At 33.4% G+C, this 23783-nt stretch overlaps 2 protein-coding genes across 3 annotated transcripts in view; both read left to right on the top strand.

The window, feature by feature from the left end:
• The window catches only part of LOC133175867 (uncharacterized), a 169173-nt gene extending 155047 nt beyond the window's left edge, over positions 1–14126 (top strand). Inside the window, exon 2 of the mRNA XM_061311008.1 lies at positions 14113–14126. The gene's annotated coding sequence lies outside the window, so the exon portion shown is untranslated. The remainder of the gene's footprint in view (positions 1–14112) is intronic.
• LOC133175864 (TBC1 domain family member 9-like) overlaps positions 1–22802 on the top strand; it is a 66982-nt gene extending 44180 nt beyond the window's left edge. For both annotated transcript variants that reach the window (XM_061311005.1, XM_061311004.1), the window contains 7 exons: positions 444–542; positions 5290–5481; positions 10214–10397; positions 15618–15692; positions 16727–16972; positions 17755–17858; positions 20650–22802. In XM_061311005.1, the coding sequence (XP_061166989.1) occupies positions 444–542; positions 5290–5481; positions 10214–10397; positions 15618–15692; positions 16727–16972; positions 17755–17858; positions 20650–21174 (1425 nt within the window). In that variant the 3' untranslated portion in view covers positions 21175–22802. The remainder of the gene's footprint in view (positions 1–443; positions 543–5289; positions 5482–10213; positions 10398–15617; positions 15693–16726; positions 16973–17754; positions 17859–20649) is intronic.
• Positions 22803–23783: the final 981 nt, after the last annotated feature.

The following is a 23783-nucleotide window of genomic DNA, read 5'->3' as shown; positions in this document are numbered from 1 at the left end:
CAGTATTTTATGTGTGATGTAAGGGTTGACATATTGTACTCCTCAGTATTTTATGTGTGATGTAAGGGTTGACATATTGCACTCCTCAGTATTTTATGTGTGATGTAAGGGTTGACATACTGTACTCCTCAGTATTTTATGTGTGATGTAAGGGTTGACATGCTGTATTCCTCAGTAATTTATGTTTGATGTAAGGGTTGACATACTGTACTCCTCAGTATTTTATGTGTGATGTAAGGGTTGACATATTGTACTCCTCAGTATTTTATGTGTGATGTAAGGGTTGACATACTGTACTCCTCAGTATTTTATGTGATGTAAGGGTTGACATACTGTACTCCTCAGTGTTTTATGTGTGACGTAAGGGTTAAGACGTACTGTATTCCTCAGTATTTTATGTGTAATGTAAGGGTTGATATCCTGCACTCCTCATTATTTTTCAGCATATTGAGGACAGCACAAAGAAAAATGTGTTGAGAAGTGTTCAAACCCACACGTTGTTCAAAGACAAGGAACTGGAGGACCTGTTTATTCTGTTCAAGGTAAATGTGATATATACACTGTTATAAATGGCATAAGTACATGGTTCAAACATCTAACAAAGGAATGTTCTCAATACCAAATTTCATAGTTGTATTTACTAGTACTAGCTTATAAAGGTATCATTTGCTCAAATTATCAGGTTTATAATTGTGGACAGGGGATGCTTGGCATGTACCTAAACCCACCTCTGGAATTTCCAGGAGTCCATGTTTTAATACCCTGTTTACAGATTTGTATCATTTGTAGGTTTATTGAGATCAATCACTGTTTGTTATCGTCACTTATTTTATTATGAGCATAAAAATTGTCCTAAATGCCAAGACAAAAAATATATATATAATAATATATAATATAAAATATATATAATGTATATATATAAAATATATATATATAATAATCTTTTTCCAAACTATAATTTTTTGTTCATTCAGATTTTAATCTCTTCTGAGCCAAAGGCTCAAAGAGCTAATGCTATGGCCATTTGTTCATACAAAATATACAATTGTGTACATTTCTAGAGATTTTTCAAAATTTGGATTTTATGGGGCAAAAATATGTTTCAATAATATATAGTTCTTTATGGACATACACAACGTTTCTTACCTACTGATAATTTTTCAAGATATTCTTAATTTAAGATTATAATGTCATCAGATGTTCGTAGACAAAAATCAGCATGCATTACCAGGGGTTTTGAAAAGATATCAGTTGAGGAAAATTCTTGTACATGTGTTATTCAAAGAAAAATGTACAGAAATTACTATACATATATTCTACATGTTTTGTTTATGAAAACTTGTTTTGGAAGAGGTGTACAGCAGCATATATAGACATTAAAATGTAGCACACAGTTCCTTTAAGTATTGGAACTCTTCAACTCCAGGGAAAAAGACAATTAAGTTCAAACTATGTTGCGTATGTCCTTAAAAGATAAATCTTTTCAAGATTAGCAGAGCCATACTAAATTGTATGAACCTGCAAACACCTGAATTTGATACATGCAGATTCAATTTTTTCTTCAAAATGTGAACTCTGGGGTAGGTTGAGGCAAAAAAAACAAGTTAGGATTAAATTTTTCTATGCACATATGCAGGAAAAATCTTTCAAAATATCTTATCCAGAACAGCATGGTCATGCTAGTTGTATTAATAATGATGGAGTATTCATAGATTAGTGTATAGATTCAATTTTGATGAACTCATAGCCCTTTGTGGATAGGATAAGGCAAAAATTTGTCAGATTTTCATGGGAATAAAGCATGATAAAGAGGGAATAATCTAAAAGACTGATGATCATTAGCATGACCAAAGGTTCTCAGGTGAGCTTTGTGGCCCATTGGCTTCCTATGTAATGATAAGATTCAGATGTAAATTGACACAATAGAATTCACTTAACTTTTACATGCGCTTGTTAATAAACAAAATAATTAAGAGCTTTCTAGGTGCTAATTTAATAATGTGACAAACGTATTACTGGATGTATGTGCAGTAAGACACAAACTTAAATATTCATTATTAATTAATTTCGGGTATTTCTTAAATTACTTTCCTTGTGATTCAACTTAGTCAGATGTTTAAATGAACTTATCTGATGATGGTATACTGGGCTTACATCCTACTGCCATAGGTTATCTCATAGCTTACCCTTTGAACCACTGAAAAAATTGCAGCTTAAAGTGGGATGTAGTATTAGTTCAGTTGAATTAAAGGTTTTTAAGTAAAGGCTGTCAGGTTTCTTTGTAGGCCTAGAGACAATCATTGAAAAATGTAAAATTAGAGTGGATTGACATTCAAAAATTTTATTTTTTTAAATCAACATGGTCTTCATATGAGTATGACTCAAGTGAGCATTGTGGCCCATGAGCGTTGTTTTTATTTCAGTGATCAAGTAGTGATCTTGATATTTTCAAAAATTGGACCTGTACCTTGTTTGACCAGGTTCTTATATTCAAACAACTTTGATAATTTGATATATACATTGTCATGATAGATAGAAAGTGATAAAGGGATTGAAATTAAAATATTTATTAATTCTTTTCTGATGAGATAAATTTCAGAAATACAATTGTATTTAAAAAAAAAGTGTGTTTCTCACCTAATTTATACTTGTTTGAATTCATGTTTTTGACATAATTATACAAAATTAGTGTATATATTTCACCTAGATTGGAAATAGTATCATTGGATGATGAATATACGAGGGGTTATCAAAAAGTTCGTGGACTGACGCGATAAAATTAATAATATGTAGTCTTTGCTTACAAAATTTATGCGGAACATAAAACAACAAAAGTTTAAGAAATGTTGAAAATTTTAGCTTAATAAGTTGATAATTTGCCAAATTATTCTAAAATTAAAAAGACTTTATGTGATCACCCGGCGCTGTCGCCGTTTAGTGTCATGACGTCCGCTTAACGTCATTGTTTCTTAATGTCCCCTCTCTCTACCTCATACACTTATCTTGATGAGATTACCTGGAGTTAAGTAAGGACTTAAACCCGTCTTATTTATATGAATTTACAATGTCATGAGCAGCTGTTTTCAATGCATATAATATTGTAAATGGATCTTTATATGGGGAAAGATCCTCACTTGATTATGCCAGAATACTTAAGCTTGTTGGAGTTCAATTTCTACCACACATGATCAACGTCACTTTTCGACGTGACTGATTTTTGACACCCTGACTACAAATCGACACTAACTGTGCATATTTCATCTCTCTGAATCTTTTGGGCATTAAAAAACAAGTACTCTGGATGCATTTTATTTTTCTGTAGCCAGTTTAAACATTCTTTAGGTCAATACCAGTTTTTCCAGGACCGAAACTCTATAGAGTGTTTGAAAAAGAAACCCCTCCCCCCTTTTGACGTTATTTTCAAGCCCATAATTGTTTGGACACTCCATATAAAATTTACGATAAAATTTCATAGAAATTACAGAATGGGGTAAAAATTGCAAATTTTACTGAACAAATGTGTCGTACCACATGCCTGAATTAACGAAATTTTTTGATGACAAATACTCATATCTAAAGAGTTTTTCTCAGTTACACTCAGGTAGAAAAAAACGTCATATTAGAGGTTGCGCTGCCTGGACATACTTCTGCTTACAAAAACACTAACATTTTATTAAAAAGTAAAAATTATGATTTATGGTTTATTCCATAGATAGAAAAGATGATGCTAACTAAATGTGTAAAAATTCATTGATGTACCTAAAGCGGTTTTAATTTTATGACGCTAGTCCACGAACTTTTTGATAACCCCTCGTATGTTAAGTGAGTGATTCAGTGAGGCATTAATTAGACAATGATTTTGCCCAGTTTAGAGAAAATGTGATGTACTCATTATAATTATCAAAGCAATGACAAACAATTTTGGCTATCTTATATTAATACAAATAGTTACATGTTGTTTAAGGTTGGTAATATATAATTATGTATGTTTTTAATTTGACCTATGGGCATCCTCACAATGTCATGGTGGCCTAGCTGAATCAGTACATTGCTGTTTGACCCCTGTCTTAACTTCATTTGTTTTTTTGTTTGTTTTTTTTTTGGGGGGGGGGGGGGGAGCTTGCTGCTCTCATTGAGAAGCAATAATCAAATTGAAGCTTTCTTTCGTAGACAGAGAATGTAATAAAATATTATAAGTTGTTTATCACCGAAAGGCTTAAGAGATAAGAAAAACAATCCAGATTTGTAATTTCCCCAAAAGACATCGCACTGCAGTCAAGCCATTAAATATATGAAGTTATAAGTCAGGGGTCTAATGGCAAATAAGAAGATATGAATGCATGTGTTCTGATTTGGATTATATTTTGTATTAATGATTAATCCATTATCTAGCTCAGTTCAATTTGACTTAACATGAATCTTGAAAATTGTGCCCAAGCAGGCCTTTAAATAAGCTTCAAATTTCACTTCATCATTATGTTGATTGTTACATTTTCAGCAATTATTGTTTGAAACATATTTTTCACATGATTTCTTAATATCAAGAATCATGGAATGTATAAGATTTTTTTTTTAATCTCAACAAAAACAACAAAGTCATGGTTTGTCATATTTATATGGAAGCATCTTCAGGTAGTGTAGATTCAAGTTTGTTTAAATCATGATTGCTAAAGGTAGGGTGGGGCCACAATGGGCTATCAATTTTTTACATGGGAATATATAAGAAAAAAATAAATCTTTTCTAGAACAACAAAGCCATGGTTTGTCATATTAATATGGAAGCATCCTCAGGTAGTGTAGATTGATGTTTATTCAAATCATGACTTCTGGTATAGGGTGGGGCCACAATAAGTGATCAACATTTTACATGGGAATATATGGGGGGTTTGAGGAAAGAATAGCAGGGCCATAGTGACTCAATTGAGTGATACGTCCCTACACCTAAAAATGAATCACATGAAACATGCAAATTAATTCTTTGAATCTGATTTATTAAATATATATGAGCTAAATACTAATTAACGCTACTGAAATTAGTTACCCAGGGTTTAAAATTAAGACACGAAGGGTTTTGGTCATATTAAAAAACTGCACTAAGTCAACCTTTTCTAAATGATTAGATATAAAGCCAAAGTTCTTTCTGTATGAGAGATTAATTAGTTAAGGTGGTTGTAACATGTAGAAATATTCAAAAAGAAAGAAAAAAAATCCACTTTTGTAATTGCCCCCTCCCCCTTTAGGACTTGCCTGACTGTCAATTTAAGGCTCATAGGCCTTCTTTGTTTGTAGGAGGAGTATTTGACCTCTTGTTACTGGAGGACTAGTCAACAGCCAGCTGACATGGGAGACAAATTTGATCCCTCCCGACCATACTATGAGATGTACAAAGTGGATTTTGAGCAGTTCAAAACCATGTACCTATCTCTTTCTCCCTGGGCCTCTGGACAAAGAGCAGGGCATCTAGCTCTCAGGACATTTAAGGTAACTTATTGCCAGGGATTCCCATAAATTTGGTGTGTTCCCATTCTTTTCCAGTATCGGTTGTCCTTCCAAGGAGACTGTATAAACTCTAAGGTCCCATGAAGCAGTAGATACTGGCACAAAATAGATCCCTCACTGCTCAATGGCCATAAAAGAAGAACATAAAGCAAACAACCAACTAACCAACCAGTATCTTCCTGGATAGTGCATGTGTCCCATATTTTCGAGATGAGTCTCACAGTCTTTGGTTAGCTGTCTCTTATAAAAAACAATACTAATAGCTATAGATCATCAGATTGATGACTTGTGTATGATTAAAATATCAACCAGATTTAGAATTGGATCAGTTCAATTACTCTGAATTAAGGGTGCAACGATAAACCGTGTGACGGTATATCACGGTATATTTTTCCACGGTTCAATTCACGATACGCTAAACTGATATCGCGGTTCGGTTCAATCGGTCCAGAATTATCCGTTTTGTCCGTTTTATTTCCTTCTTTACTATTTCAAAATGGCTTCCGCCCAAAACGTGAGGTCGCCGATAACGCATTTATGGCAGTTTAACTCATCTCCAGCATCTTACAGACCTCAGAATTAACATGGAGAAGGACTTATTGTGATTATAAGTTATAGATAATATGTTAGACGGTGTGACCGTTGGTGAGGGCGGAGCCATCAAGGGAACATTTCTACATTTTATTGTTCAATGATAAATCAGTTTTAAAATCAAGTTGTGTCAGAAAATCATAACAAAGAGCTCAGCTGTAAGTTCTCTTACCTCAAATATTTTTCATTTCAAATAAAGAAATTTAAGGGTATTTGGTTTTATAAATCTGGAAAACTTTTACTAAGATATTTCATCATGAATCGCCTTGCCAGTGCACTCAAAATCAAATAGCATAACGGGGAAAGAGCGTGCGCTGGACCAGTCAAGGATTCAACCGACCAAGGCCGTGCAAGGCCCAAGAACTCTTAAACGTTAACTCTTTTATCTATGTATCTGTGCAACAATTAATACGTGAACTTGCATGCATGAGCATCATTTCTTTATCTTTCACGACTTAATTTAAAAACCTCAATCCAGAAACATCAAGTCATTTAAATCTCATCTTTTACTTCCAATGAATGGTCATGACATCAAATACAAATAAGGACAATTGTCAGGGACTACATCGGAAGTCGAACTTTGGACCCAAACTACAGAAAGATGATCTAATTCCTGGATTATCAGGAAACTTGGAAACTGATCATCTGACCAACACTAGGGCTGTGTATCGTGAGGGCTAAAAGTATCAGCATCGCAAAATTTCTGAGAATTATTTTCTTAATTTTAATGAAAAAAATGTAGAGTAAATTTAACGTTTCTGAATTTTTTAAAAAACTTATCTGATTCGAATAGGCTTTAGTGCTTTCAAAACTAACATATATGAGCAAGGTAAAAATCTTTTCTTTTTAATATCTGGAAAAACAAATTTAACTCAATAAAAGTTTTTTCCAGATATTAAATTGTTTATGCCAAAACTATTAGAATTTTAAAACCCAAACTTGTGAATAATAGGGTACATTTCAGGGAAGTATCGAATAGAATATGTATCGTTGTATCGACCCCCCCCCCCCCGCATCAGTAATTGATGTTTTGTGACATCCCTATCCACCACATGATTAATAAAAAGGATCATATATGGAAGCTTAAAAAAATATTTTAGTCAGTTCTAATCAACAACATTGACCTCTAAGTCTTTACATGGATTACCATGGGTAATGTCAAATTAAGATCCAACTTCTGTATTTGCGGGGTTTTTTTTAATAAAGAGAACATTAAACTTTATTTTATACATGTCATGTGTGTTGCAGTTCCTCATGTATTGTTTAACTTAGATTTCCTCATATGATTTTGGACTTTATACACTATCATAATCCACCATGGGTTCCAAATGGCTGAATAAATTTTCTGTTCTATATTTTTAAAAGTACTTTTTAAAATAAAAATTAGAAATCATTTTACTTTATCCGTTGAAGGGTATCCACATGTATAAATGGAACATGTGTTTGATGTGGTAGTTTGAGCTTCAGACATGTCCGAAGATTTTTCTTTTGATGGTGAATTTCAAGAAACTGAAATTTGACACTTAAAAAAAATGGTAAAACTTTTGAGAAAAAAAATCACAACAACAAAAATGAGACACAGGCCTCCACTTGCAAACATATATAGGAACAAGCAGATAATCAAAGACAAGAATGAATGAATGAATGAATACATAAATAAATAATAAAAATAAAATTTAAAAGAATTAAAATGCATACCCCTTCCCCCCTTCTTGAGTTCATACCAGAATTCAATAAAGCTTTTCAAGCAATATTTTACCACTAAAACATTTTTTTAAATGTATTATTCAAGAGGAAAATCATACTATGTCACAAAAAAATCTTATATTTCTAGTTTGTGTATTGAAAATAATCCTAAAAACATTCGTAATTAATAAATTTATCAACAAATAAATTACAGTTGTTTCTTTTCCATAAAGTCTGGTAAAAGGGGCCACAGAAAGATCCGCCCCTCCATAGTGCGTAGTACGCAGGCTAGACAGTGACGTCACTGGAATTCCTTGAACTGAGTTTTTTTGTTTCACCAAAAACATAGACTCTAGTAAGGTTTATTAAAAGTTGAATAAATCTTTCTTTAAAAATAGAGTACGCATATGAAATATCAATTATTACAGTTTGTTAAAAATTCAACAGTTTCCGCTGATTCAGTAATGAATGACGTCACATGTCAGGTATATGACGATCGAATGCAAGTTAGTTGAAAACGAAAGTAACAAAGATGTGTACTATAAGGGTGTTTTTGATTATTAGAATTGATAAAACTTCATTAAAGCAGGATTGGAATTAAAATTACGATTCTCCAGCATCTCGTCTATGCGGGAATTCGTCGCGAGATTCAAGATGGAAAAGACTATGGACACCATATTGGCGACAAGGTTCTCAGTTCCATAGGTATTGTAATAAAAATATAGTTTACAATAGAATTCAATATATTTTACATACATACGTGTTACCTATAGGGAGAGCTTCGCTCTCACGGGCCCTTCGGGCCCGTGAGAGGGCTCCGCCCTCTATTAAGACAAATGATAAACCCTTTAGATCTTTAAAGGTATTCTTTGGTAATACACGATATTCCATCAGGTGTGTATTTCGATGAAAATTCGCTGTCTTGTTGACTAAAACGTATTAACACAAGAAATATGACAACTGGTTTTCTACGTAAATAAAAGGAATAAAAGAATGAATGTCTTCCTTTTTCATTCCAATTTAAAAGGAAGATTATTAGGAGAGGTCCCCGTAGTTCCCTGTAAATGTTCATCATTGGTTTAGAATGTTGTCACAACTCAAAGATCTACCTAACAATCCAATTCAAGTTAACAAAATGTTATTTTAATTATTATTAAAAAATATGAATATTTTGTATAACCCTGTCAAGTTTTAAAAAATATGATGACAAACTTGAAAGACTTTTAACCTTGTCATGTATCGTGATACGTATCGTATCGTGAACTGAATACCGTGATACGTATCGTATCGTGAGGTTAGTGTATCGTTGCACCCCTACTCTGAATGTTTGTATAAAACACAAGGTATAGATTAAGGGCCCTGTTTTTTATTACTCTCAACAACTTGCAGATGAAAAAATTTCAGAATGGAAAACTTGCCCTTAACGAATTGATCTAGCTGATGTTTTTGAAAATCCTAAGAAAGAGCAAGAGCCACTTACGGCCTTTTTTAGCCCTGAGAATCTCTGAAAAATCTAAACTGCTCAATTTTGGTTGAAAATGCAGTATTTATAACTTGGATCCTTGTTGACCATGTATCTATTGAACATGACGTAATTTTCTCTCAAGTCAATGCATTATGACGTCATAAATTGCGTCATTTTTCTCATATCCTGTAAATTCCCTTAAAAATGGCCAAAAGTTGAGGTATTTTTTCAATATTTCATATAGAGCACAACCTCTGATCCAAAATATGCAATTACATAATGAAAGATCTATTTCTAAAGATCACAAAACATGTTTTAATTTTTGGATCGTGGGCTGTGCTCATATTTTAATTCTTTGCTGAAGGTAGTCAAATACGCATGTTTTCTGCAAATTTCAATAACATTGCGTTTTCTCAAAGATTGTTTTCCAATACCCGGATTCTCAAAAAGAAATTTTGTTATAGGAAATGAAAGCACTATGTCTCTACTTTATTTTGATATATGAAATGGGACAGAGGGTGATAGTCAATTAATTGATATAAGGACAGGGCCATTTTATGCATAAAGTGAACCTAGCTCTTTAGATATTATGACAAGTGTTTTAATTCATGACTGTTTGGTACCTCTTTACTGAACATTGTGAATTAAACCAAAAATGACTTAGTTCCTTTGACATTTTAGATACAAACTGTCACCAAACCAAATGTGTTTTAAAGTTCATTATTTAAAATAGTGTCAAATTACTTCCCTATCATACCATTATCATTTGGTAGATAGACTGGTGGGGTTTACTGATTAGATATTTTTTTGTTAATTTAATTTTTTTTTGTATTAACCTCTTCATGTCTAAATTTAAAATGAAGTTTGGCAGTGAATCAGTACAAGTTATCATATGTTTATACCTTATGGCATTTATTCCTTTAAAAAAATTTTTTTTTTAATTTATTTATTTATTTATTTTTTGCATTTTAGTTTCTGGATGATAATAAAGACAACATGATAAACTTCAGGGAATTTGTGTATGTTCTTGGTGTTATATGTAAAGGGGACATAACTCAGAAGCTGAAGCTGCTCTATCTTTTGCACCAGTTACCTCCCGATGAATTGGAGAGCATGCCTACTTCACCCCCAGTGTCTCCAGCTAGTTCAAAAACAGGTAACCAATTAATGCATGTGTAATAAACTTCATGAGGCAAAAATCTCTTAACCAATTTTATTCTAGAACATTTTTGAAATTCGAAGAGCAGTAATTGTTATGCACAACGTCAGAAAAGGGAAAGTTTTTTGTGAAAGATTTCAATAGTGAAGTGATATTGTAGCATGTAATAGTATGTTTTAGAGATAAAGTCAACTTACTGGGTAATTTGTGGATTTTAAATGAATTTATATATTTGTGCTTTAATTTCAAAATAGTTTTATCTTTAGATGTTATTATACATCAAATGCAAAATTAAAATTTTACAGCAAAATTTGTTAAGAATTAACAGTATTTTTAGGTTAGAAATTTTTATTTGATAATTTCATAATTTTTTCTCAGTGATCAATTTATCACAATTTTGCTCAGCATTCTTAAGAAAATATTAACAAAATTGCATAAGTAAATGAAAAATTGATGCCCCTGTATGACAGCTATGATCAAGGTTAAAAATTTTCAAATGCAAGTCACACTCCAAGGTCAAAAGGTCAAAAATGTTGGACCCAAAGAAAGATCTTGTCACAAGGAATACACATTTGAAATATCACAGCCATAGCACCGACCAATCAAAAGTTATGTCCAAGGTTAAAGTTTTTCAAAAGTAGGTCAGACTTCAAGGTCAAGAGGTCACAAATGTTGGTATCCAAGGGAAGGTATTAATTGTCAAAAGGAATACACGTAAAATATGAAAGTCATAGCACCAACCATTCAAAAGTTATGGCCAAGGTTAAAGTTATTCCAAAATAGATCAAAGTCAAAGGTCAAGGTCAAAAATGTTGGTACCCAACAAGAAATAAAAATTTGAAATATGAAAACATTAGTACCAACCTCTCAAAAGTTATGATTAATGTTAATTTTTTTAGAAGTAGGTCAAGGTCAAAAGGTAAAATATGTTAGTACTCAAAAAAGGTTTTAATTGTCACAAGGAATACACATGAGAAATATGAAAGCCTTAGCTCCAATCATTCAAAAGTTATGGGCAATGTTAAAGTTTGATTAGACAAACTTGTGAACAGATGGCTTTATAGAAAAAACTAAGTGCCTCTGAATTGTTGATTATGAGGGCATAAAAATTAAGAAAATTAGGCCAAATTTACCAGAAAATGAGTTTTTATAAAAATCATTTTTATGCCCCGCCATGAATATTGCCGGGGCATATAGTGTTTGTCATGTCCGTCTTCCGTCCTTCCATCTGTCCTTCCCTCACACTTTGCGTTTAGCTCTGTTCAAAGCTCAGTTTCAAAGAAACTATCCAAGATATTTTTATCAAACTTCATATGCTGATAGATATTGATGAGAGCTATGTAACTGCATCAACATTTTTTGACCTTGACCTTTCCTTTGACCTTGACCTCACTTTCTTAAATTAATGTTTAGCTCAGTTTTAAAGATACCATTCAAGATAGTGTTATCAAACTTCATATGCTGATACATACTGATGAGAGCTATTCAACTGCATCAACATTTTTTGACCTTGACCTTTCTTTTGACCTTGACCTCACTTTTCTTAAATTAGTGTTTAGCTCAGTTTTAAAGATACCATTCAAGATAGTGTAATCAAACTTCATATGTTGACACATACTGATGTAAGTTATTCAACTGCATCAACATTTTTTGACCTTGACCTTTCTTTTGACCTTGACCCCACTTTTCTTAAATTAGTGTTTAGCTCAGTTTTAATGAAACCATTCAAGATATTTTTAACAAACTTCATATGCTGATACATACTGATGAGAGCTATTCAACTGCATCAATATTTTTTACCTTGACCTTTCCTTTGACCTTGACCTCACTTTTCTTAAATTAGTATCAAACTTCATATGCTGATACATACTGATGAGAGCTATTCAACTGCATCAACATTTTTAGCTCTTCTGAGCCAAAGGCTCAAAGAGCTAATGCTATGGCCATTTGTGCGGTGTGCGTAAAGTTTTTAGAATATGGGCCATAACTCAAGAACCCCTTGGCCAATTATTGTCAAATTTGTCACAGGGTATCCTTGGCCCAAGGGCTCCCTTTTATACTAAAACTGGGGTTGTGACCCTTTAACAAGGGGAGATAATTAGGAAAATAGAAACAAAAGTACCGGTTGCTAAAAAATCTTCTTCTCAAGAACCAGTGGGCAGATTATCACCAAACTTACACAAAAGGATGAGGATATGTTGTAGATTAAAATTTGCACGGGGATTTACCCTGGGGCAAAGGGCGTGGTCTCAAGGTCACTTCAAAGTTGACCAAAAATTACATTTTATTAAAATGTTGATATTTTGCTTACTATAAGGACTAGGATCATCAAATCTTGTCAGTTGGTGCATCTAAGGACCTCATATCATGTTGACTCAAAAGTAGGTCAGGGTGACCTACTTTTTAAATTTTGCGGCCATTCTTTTTCAAAATGATTTAGAGGCATATTTTGAACAATTTAAGGCATATGATCATCAAACTTTGTCAGTTGATGCATCTTGGATCCTCAAAGTACGTCAACTAAAAAGTAGGTCACCTTGACCTACTTTTTGAATTTTATGGCTAATCTTTTTTAAAACAATTAAGGTCATTAATTCGAATATGGGGAGGCTTAGAATCATTAAATCTTGTAAGATGATGCATCTTGGAGCCATAAAACATATTTATTAAAAAGTAGGTCACAGTGACCTACTTTTTGAACTTTGCAGGCATTCGATTTCAAAGCGTTTTAGAGGCATAATTTGGACATTTTAAGTCCTATGATCATAAAGCTTTGTAAGTTGATGCATCTTGGGTCCTCAAAAAAGGTCAACTGAAAAGTAGGTCACCGTGACCTACTTTTCAATTTATATGACTATAATTAAATATTTCAGGTACTAATTGGCTTAGAATCATCAAACTTTGTCAGTTGATGCATCTTGGGTCTTCGGAGTAGGTCGACTAAAAAGTAGGTCACAGTGACCTACTTTTGAAAATTTATGGCGTTAATTAAATATTTTGGGTACTAATTGGCTTAGAATCATCAAACTTTGTCAGTTGATGCATCTTGGGTCTTCAGAGTAGGTCGACTAAAAAGTAGGTCACCGTGACCTACTTTTGAAAATTTATGGCTTTAATTAAATATTTCGGGTACTAATTGGCTTAGAATCATCAAACTTAGTTGATGCGTCATGGGTCTTCGGAGTAGGTCGACTAAAAAGTAGGTCACTGTGACCTACTTTCAGAAAATTTATGGCTTTAATAAAATATTTCGGGTACTAATTGGCTTAGAATCAATAAACTTTGTCAGTTTATGCATCATGGGTCCTCAGAGTACAACAACTGAAAAGTAGGTCACAGTGACCTACTTTTGAAAATTTATGGCTTTAATCAAATATTTCGGGTACTAATTGGCTTAGAATCATTAAACTTTGTCAGTTGATGCGTCTTGGGTCTTCGGAGTACAACAACTGAAAAGTAAGTCACGGTGACCTACTTTTGAAATTTTATGGCTGTATTTAATATTTTTAGGAATTATTTGGCTTAGAATCATCAAAATTTGTCAGTTGATGCATCTTTGGTCCTCGGAGTAGGTTGACTGAAAAGTAGGTCACCGTGACCTACTTTTGAAAATTTATGGCTGTAATTAAATATTTTGGGTACTTATTGGCTAGAATCATCAAACTTTGTCAGTCTATGTATCTTTGGTCCTCGGAGTACAGGAACTGAAAAGTAGGTCACGGTGACCTACTTTTGAAAATTTATGGCTTTAATTAAATATTACAGGTACTAATTGGCTTAGAATCATCAAACTTTGTCAGTTGATGCATCTTGGGTCCTTGGAGTAAAACAATTGAAAAGTAGGTCACTTTGACCTACTTATAAAATTTTATGGTTATAATTTAAAAAAATATTTTAGGTATTAATTGGCTTAGAATCATCAAACTTAGTTGATGGGTCCTCAGAGAATGACAAGTGATAAGTAGGTCACCATGACCAACTCTCAGGTACTAATTGGCTTAGAATCATCTTGAGTTCTCAGAGTGTGAATTGGAATTTCAAGGGTTTATCTAAATATACAGGATACTTCGAGGCTTCAAATAGAAGTGATAGGTTGTACAGTTTATCAGAAGAGCGATTCAAGGCCCATGGGCCTCTTGTTTGACCTTGACCTTTCGTTTGACACCTTGACCTCACTTTTCTTAAATTAGTGTTTAGCTCAGTTTTAAAGATACCATTCAAGATAGTGTAATCAAACTTCATATGTTGATACATATTGATGTAATTCAACTGCATCAACATTTTTTGACCTTGACCCCACTTTTCTTAAATTAGTGTTTAGCTCAGTTTTAATGAAACCATTCAAGATATTTTTAACAAACTTCATATGCTGATACATACTGATGAGAGCTATTCAACTGCATCAACATTTTTTGACTTTGACCTTTCCTTTGACCTTGACCTCACTTTTATTTAATTAGTGTTTAGCTTAGTTTTAAAACCATTCATAATATTTTTATCAAACTTCATATGCTAATACATACCAATGTAACCTTTCAACTGCATAAACAATTTTTTTTTTACCTTGACCTTTTATTTGACCTTGACCTCACTTTTCTTAAATTTGTGTCAAACTTCATATGCTGATACATACTAATGTAAGCTATTCAACTGCATCAATATTTTTTGACTTTGACATTTCCTTTGACCCTGACCTCACTTTTCTTTAATTAGTGTTTAGCTTAGTTTTAAAACCATTCATAATATTTTTATCAAACTTCATATGCTAATACATACCGATGTAACTTTTCAACTGCATAAACATTTTTTTTTTTACCTTGACCTTTCATTTGACCTTGACCTCACTTTTCTTAAATTTGTATCAAACTTCCTATGCTGATACATACTAATGTAAGCTATTCAACTGCATCAATATTTTTTCACCTTGACCTTTCCTTTGACCTTGACCTCACTTTTCTCAATTTGTGTTAAAATGTTGCATTACTAATGTACCCTCGGCGGGGCATTCATGTCCTATGGACATATTTCTAGTTCATTGAAACATTTGGTGAAAAAGTAAATGATGACTACCTTATGGCCATATGCTGTACACAAGTTAGATAAGAAATCAATACAATATTTGCTGTCCCTAGATTTACATCTAATAGGTATATCTTAAGTTGATTAAGGAATAGGAATTTTTATTTTACAGTATTGAAACAAGATGTTGTATTACAGAGAGCCCAGAGAATGCTGTGGAGGCTACAGATTTCTTTGACAGTGATGCCAGCTCAGTTGATGCACTACAAGATGGTTAGTGCTAAAAAGAGATATACATTATCACAGGAGCACAGGTGCTTGTGGACAGGAAACCCGACTAAAAATATCCTAGGACCCAGTGTGTATATTCAGGGTGGGGGGTCTGAACACAGCAAGACTCATAGAATTTCATTGGATGACAAATATTAAGGCCAAAAAAATTAATCAATAGTTTCTCAGGCACCGCCGCATCAGGTCAAACACTACCGCATTGATCAATTTTATTGACATATTGAAAAGGGAAATAACTCAATTTTCTATTTTTCGAAGTTGAAAAAGAAAATTGAGTTATTCCCCTTTTCATTAATGCTAATAGGTAGACGTTTTTATCAGATAAACAATACATTTCTTTTTACTACAGTATTTTATGAATCAACTTTGTTTGGAATAACATTATTTAAAGTTGAATGCATATTATAATTAATGAGAGAACAAAAAAAAGTAAGAATCAGTTGATATCATCATTTTGTTGAACGACGGACTTGAAAAAAGGTATAACATCTGCTTCAAAAAAGAAAAAGAAAGAATCTACCTGCCGCATTGAATTTTGAAATTTTTGGCCTGAGAAACTATTAATTTTTTATGGCTTAATATAACCAATGGAATCAGTTTGGAAGTTTTTGATCTTTTTTTGGGTCTAATGTAGAAAAAAAATGTTATATTGATCGACATTTAGGGTTAGATTCAGGTACATGAACATAATGTTTTTTATTATTTCAAATTTCAAGAATGTGGAATTTAATTCATGCAGCCAATGAAGTAGCTGTAAATCATTGAATTGTATAAAATATATTATACATGTATATTTATTTTTATCATTTACATAAAAATAAAAGCATAAAAATAGATACAGTAATATGCCAATTCTGTATTGTGCAATATGGCTAAGGTCTTTTTTTCCTAATATCAAAGATTGGTGTAAAAAACTCATATTACATGTCTCATTATATGTATTTGCATATTTTTTGGTTTACTTTGAATGTTTCATTAGTTTTCAGTGAGAATAATGGCTTAATATTTTTCTACAGAAATAATTCTACCCGGAGATCCTATTGTGGAAGAAATAGATGAGGAAAAAAAGGAAAAATTAGAAGCAGATACCAGTGCAGAAGAAAAAACCCAGTCAGAGGCTGCAAGCTTGGAAACAGACAGCAGTAAGACTGACACACAGGGAGCAGGGAATGGTGGATCACAGATTATAGGGAGTGGACCCTCAGGTGATGAGGGATTAGATATTATACAGAAGTCTATAGAGGGAGGCACAGTCAAGAAAGGTTGGTTTAAAAAGTGGAAAAACAGCAATGAAAAATAATTACTGATAAAATCTTGCGATGAAAATAAATCTTTTTTAGGCCTGATTTTGAGTTACAAAGCTTTGATTATTAAATTACAGCCAAAACAGTATATTATGATAAGCAAGTTCCATTTTCCACAGTATGAAATTATTTTTCATCGCACACTCATTGGTACATATAAAAAAAAATACTAATAAAGAATCATTATTTTGAACATTTGCATGTCATAAAATTATTACACATACTTAACTTTCATACGTTATATTAAACATAGAGAGGTTTTGAAACCTTGATGTGTATGTGTACTTTTATTATTGGGGGGAAATCCCCTAAATATTATGTGTATTACGTACTGCATGTAACAAACAAACAAGAGATATTTTATTGTTTATATTTATGTCTGTATAAATAATTATATAAAGTAGGTTTAAGTATGTTAAATGTTAGATTATTGATATAGAATGATTTTTGATTGAACAGCACATGTATACTCCACAAGAAATCTACCTAGGTCACCTAAGTTATGTGGATTGAAAAACTGTTTAGTGAGAAATAATGGAGATAATATTCAGTGAATATAAATATATCAGTTTAAACCAAGAGAGGGAAAAGTAACCAACCAATAATCATTATGATGTCATAAATCTATATGGTTTTTTTAAGAACAGAATTCAGAAACAGATTAGGAAACCTTATAATGGTCTTTATTTTCTTCTGACACACTTTTCGTGACTGTTTTTTATTTACTGTTCTTTTTTCAGAAGCAGAGCTTCAAGAAAATTTAAAGAAGATGTATGCAAAGAAAAAAGAACTAAACAGAAGTGACAGCAAAGCAGAATTCAAGGATGTCCCCAGAATGTCTCAGGTCAGTCTGTTAGTCTATGATCTAGGTCAAGGCTAACGACCTAATGTTTGTCTATGCTCTAGGTCAAGGATAACTACCGCTCTAGGTCAAGGATAACTACCACTCTAGGTCAAGGATACCTAATGTTTGTCTGTGCTCTAGGTCAAGGATAACTACTTAATGCATGTCTGTGCTCTAGGTCAAGGATAACTACCTAATGTTTGTGCTTTAGGTCAAGGATAACTACCTAATGCATGTCTGTGCTCTAGGTCAAGGATAACTACCTAACAAAGGCACCTGAAGTGTGGATTGATAGCACCCCCCCCCCCCATTTTTAATTAAAAAAAAAATGTAAGAGCTTATTATTTCTCAAAAATATAAAATTTCCCCATCAATCACATCCATATGCAAGCAGATTGTACCTTTTCTTACATTTAGAGAATGGCCTTATATGGTATAATAAAAATACACAAGGTAAGAAACAAAATTTGTAAACAAACGGGGGGCGGGGGGGGGGGGTGTCCCTGCTTCGAGACATATTTCTAAGGTAATAACGGTGATACCTATCATAGTTTTGCAAGCACTCTGTCAAGGAGATGTTCTTCCACCAATCTCTTTAACCTAAACCCCATCATTAGTGTTTTATATGTCGTAATCAGACGATTTATTAATCAGACACATAAAATTTTCTCCATTGACAGCTTTGAAGGAGTTTTGGAGTTCGCACATCCGTCTCGCTTTATCTAATTGGTTAATAGTGATACAGTTTAAATCTTTGACCAATCAGATAAAGCCTTGACAGATTGCTTGCAAAACTGCTTGCAAAACTATGATAGGTAACACTGTTATTACCTTGGAAATATGGCTCAAAGCAGGGAACCCCCGTTTGTTTACAAATTTTGTTTCTTACCTTGTGTATTTTTATTATACCGTATAAGGCCATTCTCTAAACGTAAGAAAAGGTACAATCTGCTTGCATAGAATGACATATGGATGTGATTGATAGGGAAATTTTATATTTTTGCGAAATTATAAGCTCTTACATTTTTTTTTTTAATTAAAAATTAAGAAAAGGTACAATCTGCTTGCATAGAACAACATATGGATGTGATTGATGGGGAAATTTTATATTATTGAGAAATTATAAGCTCTTACATTTTTTTTTATTAAACTGAAGGGGGGGGTGCTATCAATCCACACTTCAGGCGCCTGTGCTACCTAATGTATGTCTGTGTTTTAGGTCAAGGATAACTACCTAATGTCTGTCTATGCTCTAGGTCAAGGATACCTAATGTTTGTCTATGCTCCAGGTCAAGGATAACTACCCAATGTTTGTCTGTGCTCTAGGTGAAGGATAACTACCTAGTGCATGTCTGTGCTCTAGGTCAAGGATAACTACCTAATGTATGTCTGTGCTCTAGGTCAAGGATAACTACCTAGTGCATGTCTGTGCTCTAGGTCAAGGATAACTACCTAATGTATGTCTGTGCTTTAAGTCAAGACATGTCTGTGCTTTAAGTCATGGATAACTACCTAATGTATGTCTGTGCTTTAAGTCATGACAAGGATAACTACCTAATGCATGTTTGTGTACAGGGTCAAGGTTGTCAGTGCCAGTGTCTGTCTGTTTACTCCACTTCTGATGATTTTTCTTTGAAATCTTGGCTTATGATTGATTGAGGTCTGTCACATGAAGGGAGTTTAATACTTATACATGCTCACATGAAAATCAATACATGGTCAATATGGAGTTATCGTTCTTTTGTAACACTTTTGAACAACTCGAGTTCTTTAATCTTTTTAGTTGTCAAAAGACACAAGGCTTGCCAAGTGTCTGTTGACAATTTAAACGTTAACTAAAGTCAGTAAGGAGTATACATTATGGAACAGTTTTCTCTCTTTACTAAAATTCTTCAAAACTGTCTGTACGTTATTACTGCATGAAACAGGTACAAAGCAATATTACATAGCACATTTTGATGTCATAATAGGCACTGTTACAGTATGGGAGGGATAAAGCATGAAGATACAATTTTACAAACTGTAGACACCTGAATGTATAAATAAAATTTACTAACCAGGTACATGTATCATCCTGTACCCAGTCACTACTAAACTGTGTAACTAATAATACCAGGCCTAGGCTACCTTCCTAATGAAAGTCTGTGCTCTGGGTCAAGGTTGTCAGCCAATGTCAGTCTGTGTATCAGGTCAAGGCTAACTACCTAATGTAAATATTAAATGTGCCCTGGGTCAAGGTTTTCAGCTAACGTCAGTCTGTGTACCAGGTCAACTACCTAATGTAAGTCTGTGCTCCAGGCATTAGGTCAAGGTTGTCAACCTAATATCAGTTTGTATGCAAGGTTAAGTCCACAACACAAAGTCAGTCTGTGAACCAGGTCAAAGTTTTATAACCCTATGCCAGTTTATATATCCAGGTAATTTAGACAGTGGACAAGGTCATCAGTAAAACTTCCATTTGTTTTACATGTACTGTACTCAAGGGCATCATTGACATAAGTTTATTGCTGATCACACTTGTCTGATGACAGAATGAAAGATAACAGTATAAACATGTTATTTGAATAGAGGTTCAAAGGCCTTGTGACATTTATACTGTGCTTTGGTATGATATGACCTTGTGTCTTTATTCTTAAACTTCTTGTTCACTGTCATGATTTAATAATGTGAGGTAAAAAAAAAAGTGATAACTGTTTATATAAAGAAATATAAAATGTTAATATACAGTAATTAATGATACATGATACAGTAATTAATGATACATGTATAATTAATTGTTCATTTATTTCAGGCTCAGTTTATTGACATGTGGAGAACACTCTATGATCTTTTTTCTGATAATGATCAAGAACAACAACTTTATCATTCCATTGCATCTGTAGGGACTTTGTTATTAGAAATGGGAGAAGTTGGTAAAAGATTCTACCTCCAGAAATCTGTGTCAGAGAGCAGTGCAGGAGAAACCAGTTCCACAGGACTGGATAGTTTAACAGATGAAGTAGAAAAGCTTAAATTGGACCAATCCAAGGGCTCATCTGACTTAAGCAAGGAACCTCAAAAGGATGAGACATGTTCCACTCAAACAGAAACCACAAAACCTGAAGAAGGATCTTCACCATACAGCAGAAACTCATACTCTAAGCCAGACTCAGATTGGTCAATTAGTTTTGAGCAGATGGTTGCTTCTTTGCTTACAGAACAACCATTGGTCACCTATTTTGAGAAACAAGTAGATGTATCTGAGGCTGTGTCAAAAATGAGAAACCGTAGGCTCATAACAAGACAATCTAGTCACTTTCCAGAAAAGAAAAAGTAATATTCATATGTACAGAATTTAAGGTAGAGCATTCTTGCAGTGGGTCAGATAAACATATTGCATCAATTTATTTTTCATCAGCCAGTAAAAATTTACCAGGTCAATTAAAAATATTTAATAATTATTTTAGGGTGACTGGTCTGTATTTTCCCTTGCATGCATGCAATTTTACAGTTATGTTGCCTTCTCCGTGTGCCCACTCAAGATTTACGTAATGTGCAATAAACAAAGATATATGTGGGCATTTATAATGTCAATTGAAATTTATGCAGATGTTAACGGAAGCCATTAATACATGTAGTTTGATATTCTTGATAATTTGAAAATTAGTATGTCATCTTAATTAAAACATTATTGGATGATGATTTACATATAGCTCTTTAGGATATTGCTCCTTTATTTTTAAATGACATCCAATTTCCAAAAAAATAGTGCATTTTTTATTGTGGAGAAATTTTGTTTGAAGTTGCTAATGATACTGCATTACAATAAAAACTTTTTACCTTCATGGCTCATTTTTAATAATATTGCCCTTGAATTCTTAAATATAATTTGTCTGGATGTGGGATACTTGAGTTTGAGTGTATATATAATCTATACTTTGATTTCTTTTAGATGATAAAGACACAAATGTGATTGTAAAGAGTTGCAGGTACAAGTTATATTAATTAAGGCTTTAATTAATACTTCATATCTGTGATACGTTTTCACACCCATTCCATTAAAACATACACAAATAAATTATACTGGAAACATTTAAAACCCATGTTTAGTGAAAATTTAGTTACAAAGGATGTTGTGATCTTGTGCAAGGGAAAACATTAGCTTTAGCTAAAAAGTTGTGTTTTGTACTCCGCAGATGTTTGCTGCAACTTGTGTGAATCATTGTTGGAAATTGAATATATTTTTGCTGGGTGAATGAAGTTGTTTTGCTCTTTTTTTATGATAAAGAACTTTTGGTTTTACTTAAAAAAATTTATTACTAGATGGAACATTTTCATGTTTTTGTGTCATAGTTGGCTCATCAAATCCAATATTTGTTTTTGTATTGCCTGCAAAGCATAAATCATACATGAATATACAGGTATTTAAAGGATGCTGTGATCAGGCCTTAGAGGGTTTCATCTCTGTTTTTAGAGAAATAGGTGAGCATTATGTTGCTTGATTTTTTCCTTGTAAATGCATGGTTTCCTGGGATTTGCAGTATGTATGCTCTCCTACTGTGTGACAGACAGTCTTTGAATGATTTTCGTAATGTGTCCAAGTAGACATGATTCTTCCACCAAGACAACAATGACATTTAAATGAGTTTATGCTGTCCATTTTGTTGGTCTATCTTAAACCATATGGTTCTTCCAATTTTCATTCAGTAAAATACTTATTTTCAGCATTTTGATATCTTTTTATAGAGCTTTTCTCAAGATACCATATACATGTAGCAGTGGTTATTGAATTGTTTTGCCTGTGGAATTCTGTTGTTAAAAGTCATCTGAATATGTATCTATAAGCATTTTAAATTACTGGGATGAATAATGTACATACACACTCAAGATTTAGTAGTAGTAAAATTCAACTTCATGTGCAATATCATTTGATGTAAAACATCACAAATAAATCAAAATACAAGAGTTGTTGTCTCATAAATTTCCTCTAAATGTCACAATCTATCCCCTTTGAGCAAAACACGCAAAAATTGTATTGAACAAGTTTTAATCTTTGATATATATGTGTAAAATCATTGTTCAATGCTAGAATCTTTACATATTTCTCCCTCTCTCTTTTTCTCTGTGTGTGTTTGTGTGATTTATACAAAAATCACATTGTGAACAAAACATACTTTTATAATTACTAATAGACCACCATAACCTTATTGTGCAGAGCTCAACGATTGTTGTAGTTATGAGAGACCACAAAATTATAACATACACAACAAGGTTTACAAACACCAACTGCCACTGCTTACTGCTAGGTACCTGCCGCTGTAATGATGAAAAGTGACCCCACAGAATACTGACCAGGGATCATTTTTCTACGTAGAAATTTGACTCCCTGGTCAATATTCTTCGTAAAAAAATGACCCACTTTTTTGTAGAAATTATGGCCTTGGGGTCTAATTAATTGTCATATAGTGAAAAGTCCTCTCTCCACTGTATATTTAGCAGATAAAAACTAGGTGTGTGTTAGTAATGAGTAAATACCCACTATCTCATCCCATTCACCCTTGCCCCACTCTTTCCCCAATCTCTCCATACTCTATCTCTCCCCACACTCACTCCACCCTCTCCCCACACACTCTCCTCACTCCCCCCTCCACACTCTATACTCTTCCCCACACCCCCACTCTCTCTCCCCATACACTCTCCCCACTCCCCCAAACACTATACTCTCCAAACACCCCCATTCTCTCCTCCACACTCTCCCCACCCCATACACACTCTCTGTCCCACTCTCTCTTCTCCACAATCTCTTCCCCCCACTCTCCTCTCTTTTCTATATCTCCACTCCCCAACCCTCCCTCCACCTCTCCCTCCTCTCTCCTTAACTCTTTCTCTCCCCGACTCTCCCTCCACTCCCCCCTCTTCTCTACCTCTCTCTCCACACTCTTTCTC

Source organism: Saccostrea echinata, unplaced genomic scaffold, assembly GCF_033153115.1.
Source record: "Saccostrea echinata isolate AGI-Se365-2 ecotype Australia unplaced genomic scaffold, CSIRO_AGI_Sech_v1 ptg000064l, whole genome shotgun sequence".
Taxonomy (NCBI): domain Eukaryota; kingdom Metazoa; phylum Mollusca; class Bivalvia; order Ostreida; family Ostreidae; genus Saccostrea; species Saccostrea echinata.
The sequence above is the reverse complement of the archived record's forward strand: the minus strand, read 5'-3'. Positions and strand labels throughout refer to the sequence as shown.